At 39.0% G+C, this 4,027-nt stretch overlaps 1 protein-coding gene across 1 annotated transcript; it reads left to right on the top strand.

The window, feature by feature from the left end:
- Positions 1 to 2,884: 2,884 nt before the first annotated feature.
- On the top strand, positions 2,885 to 3,768 carry LOC117793254 (cuticle protein 21). The gene is made up of 2 exons (XM_034633538.1): positions 2,885 to 3,016; positions 3,241 to 3,768. The coding sequence occupies exons 1-2, from the start codon at positions 2,885 to 2,887 to the stop codon at positions 3,766 to 3,768; spliced, it is 660 nt and encodes a 219-aa protein (XP_034489429.1).
- Positions 3,769 to 4,027: the final 259 nt, after the last annotated feature.

Below are 4,027 nucleotides of genomic sequence, written 5' to 3'. Positions count from 1 at the left end.
AATTGGGGGCCCTGCTCCGAATCCGAATCCAAAACCAAATCCAAGTAATTCCATGGCTACGAAAGTGAATGCGATTTTTGTTTGTCTTTTATTTTTGGTCTTTGTGGTAATTGTCATGCAGGTTCCATTCAATGGCAATACATACTTTACTTTAATTTTCTTTTACAACCACCAAACACACGCGAAATTTTAACTACGAAATACCAACATAAAATATCGATACACCGAAATACTCATAGATCATATCTGATCGCCTATCGTAAAGTCAAGTTTACGGTGCAGCTTACGAGAAATGCTTAATAAAAAATTTAAAAGAGAAGTTACCTTCATTTCTTAATATTAATATATTATATCTTATCGAATATAGAAATTTGAATAGTTTAAATTTGATGTATTTAGCTCAATTTAATGATGATAGAGTTTTAAGTTATTTCATTGTTAGTATCATAGATAGATTTTAAAAAAATATTGAAATAAAAAAAAATTTGTTTGTTAAAAATAATTTTCCAAGACAATATATATCGAATACAGAAATATAAAGATAGTTTTCCAGCAAAGAATAATATTATGCTGAAGAATAAGTTATAAATAGATCATACATTATCTCATTAATGGAACTAACGTAACAACTCATAAAAAAAACCTTCCAAAATTCAATGAACTATATTCGATTGTACGATTAAGTGCTTGGGTGATTAACACCAAGTCGAAAGTTGTAATTAGAAATGCTAAGGGAGTACACGACATACAGATATTCATAGGGTTTCTCTTACGTGTCGCAAACTCGTTTTTTCGATTATCGATTACAAGGTGGAACAGAAGCTTTGTAGACTGTAGACTATAGATCTATTGATCTTTTGACCCAATTCACAGTGGCTACTGGTGCAGATTTGACCTGATTTTGGCCAACAGTTGAGCTGTAGCTGAGTGCGTGACTATTTTGCCAATTGCACGGTGGGACGACCTTGCGACTTGTTGGCCAAAAACACAGTCTGGGAGAGACACTTGGCAGAGACTCAACCACAATGTTGAGCACTGCGAGACGCAGAGTTGAAACGTTAAAAAGTTAACGGTTGTCACCGGAAATTGAGTTAATTGACGCTTGATCCACAGCAACAACTTGCAACGCATTTGGCCAAAAGTCTCAAAACTAGATTCAAGATTCCATAATTGACAACTCGAGATTGAGTCTCATACGGTTCTATGAGTTTTACTGACTTTTACTCGGACTGTCAAATTTGTAGTCCATAAATTGAATTAATTGAAACTGAAGTAAAGTTACGAAACAATTAAATATGATAATATTATTAGTTGCATTTAGATTATTTGAGTCTATAACAATATTAAAGAAGTGATTTTAAGGTTAGGAGTTCGCAATGTGAAATTCTTATATAATAGCTATAATATAGATCTTAGATCAGACATTCAAAATAGGAAATTCAAATGAAATAGATCAACTGATCGTAGATGAAAGATATGTCCTATAAATACTCTTTTCCCAAAAAGAATTGTTTTTAGTAGAGTTGTAAAAATGGAATTCCAAAGTTTCAATACTATTTTTTTTTGCAGAATTAAGGGCAGTTGAAAAGATGACATTTGGAGAAAAAATTACAATATGTTATAATAGTTCAATTTCAAACAATTTAAGTAACAAAATGCCCTAAGCTATATATATTTAAATGCTATGTTTAAAATGTAACAGTAGTAAGTTACTAAATATTTTTATTAAATTAAAAATTCTCAGTAAAGAATATTTTATAATATCATAGCGAATTGTTAAGAATCTCGCCCTCTCCAAAAACAAATTCTTCTCAGCTTATTTTCAGGAATTTTAAATGAAATGTATTAGATAATTCATATAAGTCCTAAGCTATATAAATTTAAATGTTATGCTTAAAATGTAACAGTAGTAAGTTACTAAATATTTTTTTTTTAATTAAAAATTCTCAGTAACAGATATTTTATAATATCATAGCGAATTGTTAAGAATTTCGTCCTCCCCAAAAACAAATTCTTCTCAGCTTATTTTCGGGAATTTTAAGTGAAATGTATTAGATAATTCATATAAGTTATATGTTCTTAATTATATTGACCTATTTTACAAATTCCTCCCACAAAGTAGGCCAACAATCTATCTGCCTTTCCCAAAAACGATTTCTTGTGCGAAATGTCGCAAGAAAAAAAGCGTTTAACGAAGGGGGAATCGAAAAAGGTGTTTTCGGTGTTTGGTGTTTGGTGCGTAATTAAGATCGGTTGCTTAGCACGGTGGTAATAGCCAAGTCCATTTGTTGGCAATTGTGGCAAGGTCATTTCGGTTTGGACTGCATTTCAGCAATAGCTGCGGCATGTGGGCGCTTGTGTGTGCGTGCTTGAGCGTGTCTCAGCGTGTCTGTGCGTGTTCAACTGAGTACCGCCAGTGCGTAATTGCTTTGTCCATATGCCCCAAACGCCACTCCCTTTTCCACCATCGCCTCAGTCCACCCGCTTTGATCAATTGCTTCCATTTTAGATTTCTAATTAAACGAGTCGAATGGCCAAGTAACTGAGTGGCAGGGAAGAGGGCAGTGGGCACCAGGGGGGGGTTTTGACTATGAATTTTGGTCTCGTTTTCGTTTTGGCCAGTCTCGAGTGAGCCGGCCCAGCAAACTGGCCGACGGCCAAGTGACTCGAAATTACATCAGCCGACAGCATAGAAAAAAAACAGAAATACAAATGCATTTGGAGGAGAGCCTGAGAATTGGCCGAGATCTGGTTTTTAATTTGATGTTTTTCTAATTTTTTTTTTTTTTTTGGTAACAGAGTAAAACGAGTCTAGTCTAGAGTTTGGCGCTCTTGAGTTGCGGCACAACTATTCCATTGAGAAAAACGAGCCACAAATGACGAAATGTGCGAGACAAGACATGAAATTGCACTAGGAGCATGTGCATCGCAGCTCATGGGAGATCACCGAACAACGATCACCGATCACAAATCTCAAGAAAAACAGCAATTGTCACTTGCCAGGAGACTGGACAAAGTGGGTGGTGGTGGCGGGGGTAGTGCCACAAATGGTAGCAAGTCGAATATAAAACTCAAGAGATCGCGGAAAATGCATCTCACAGTCGAGTTGAGTTCTTGCAGTGCAGACGTCTCCATCTGTCCAATTCCAACAGCAATAATCCTTTGCAATGTTCATTCAGGTAAGTTCAGCAGCTGATCCTCGGCAATTCCTTGTAATCTCCATCTTCATCTGCTACTCAGACTATTTGCTTCCTCGGACTGGCGCTGTCCGTCACGTTGGCCATTCCCATTGATTCTTATGGTCCATCTTTGCTGGCTGCTCCAGCAATCTCCTATGCGGCTCCCAAGCTGCTTGTACAGCACGCTCCTGCCTTGGCTGTGGCCAAGTATGCCGAACCCGAGCCCTATGATCCGAATCCTCAGTACAGCTTCTCGTATGGCGTCACCGATCACAAGACCGGCGACTCCAAGCAGCAGGAGGAGACGCTCGTCAATGGCGTTGTCCACGGCAGTTACTCGCTGGCCGAGCCCGATGGCACCATCCGCAAGGTGACCTACACCGCCGACAAGGTCCACGGATTCAATGCGGTGGTGGAGAAGAAGGGCGTGGCCGCCCATGCTGTTGCCGTTGCCAAACCCGCGATCGCCGTGGCCGCCGTGCCAACGATCACCAAGTTGGCGTTACCAGCCATTACCAAGATTGGATATGCTGCTCCCGCTTATGCTGCTCCCGCTTATGCCTCATCTGGTTACGGTGGACACTATTAAGTTGCTCGTCCGGGGACTCCACCAGCACCATCAACTCCTGGACATGATCAGGAGCATCATTGTTGAATAGTTCTAATCTCATCTCTAATATGCTTCCCAAGAAACACATCCGAAACAATTTGTGACGTGCCGCCAACTGAAAGTCAACTCCGTATTCATGTTTCCTTGCAACAATCCAAAACAGAAGAACATCTACGTAGCTCTTAGGGATACCGTTTTCTAGGGGATTTTTGGGAACGGCTATCGGCCATTTATCTAG

This window comes from Drosophila innubila, unplaced genomic scaffold (assembly GCF_004354385.1).
Source record: "Drosophila innubila isolate TH190305 unplaced genomic scaffold, UK_Dinn_1.0 46_U_U, whole genome shotgun sequence".
Lineage (NCBI taxonomy): Eukaryota > Metazoa > Arthropoda > Insecta > Diptera > Drosophilidae > Drosophila > Drosophila innubila.
Note: the sequence above shows the minus strand (reverse complement) of the source record. Positions and strands in the feature narration are given on the sequence as shown.

What these genes read in the sequence shown, in the direction of transcription:
- LOC117793254 (XM_034633538.1), top strand. Translation starts at nt 2,885, where the DNA reads ATGTGCGAGACAAGACATGAAATTGCACTAGGAGCATGTGCATCGCAG. An exon ending in TTGCCAGGAGACTGGACAAA is followed by an intron (nt 3,017 to 3,240) that starts GTGGGTGGTGGT and finishes TCTGCTACTCAG; the next exon opens with ACTATTTGCTTCCTCGGACT.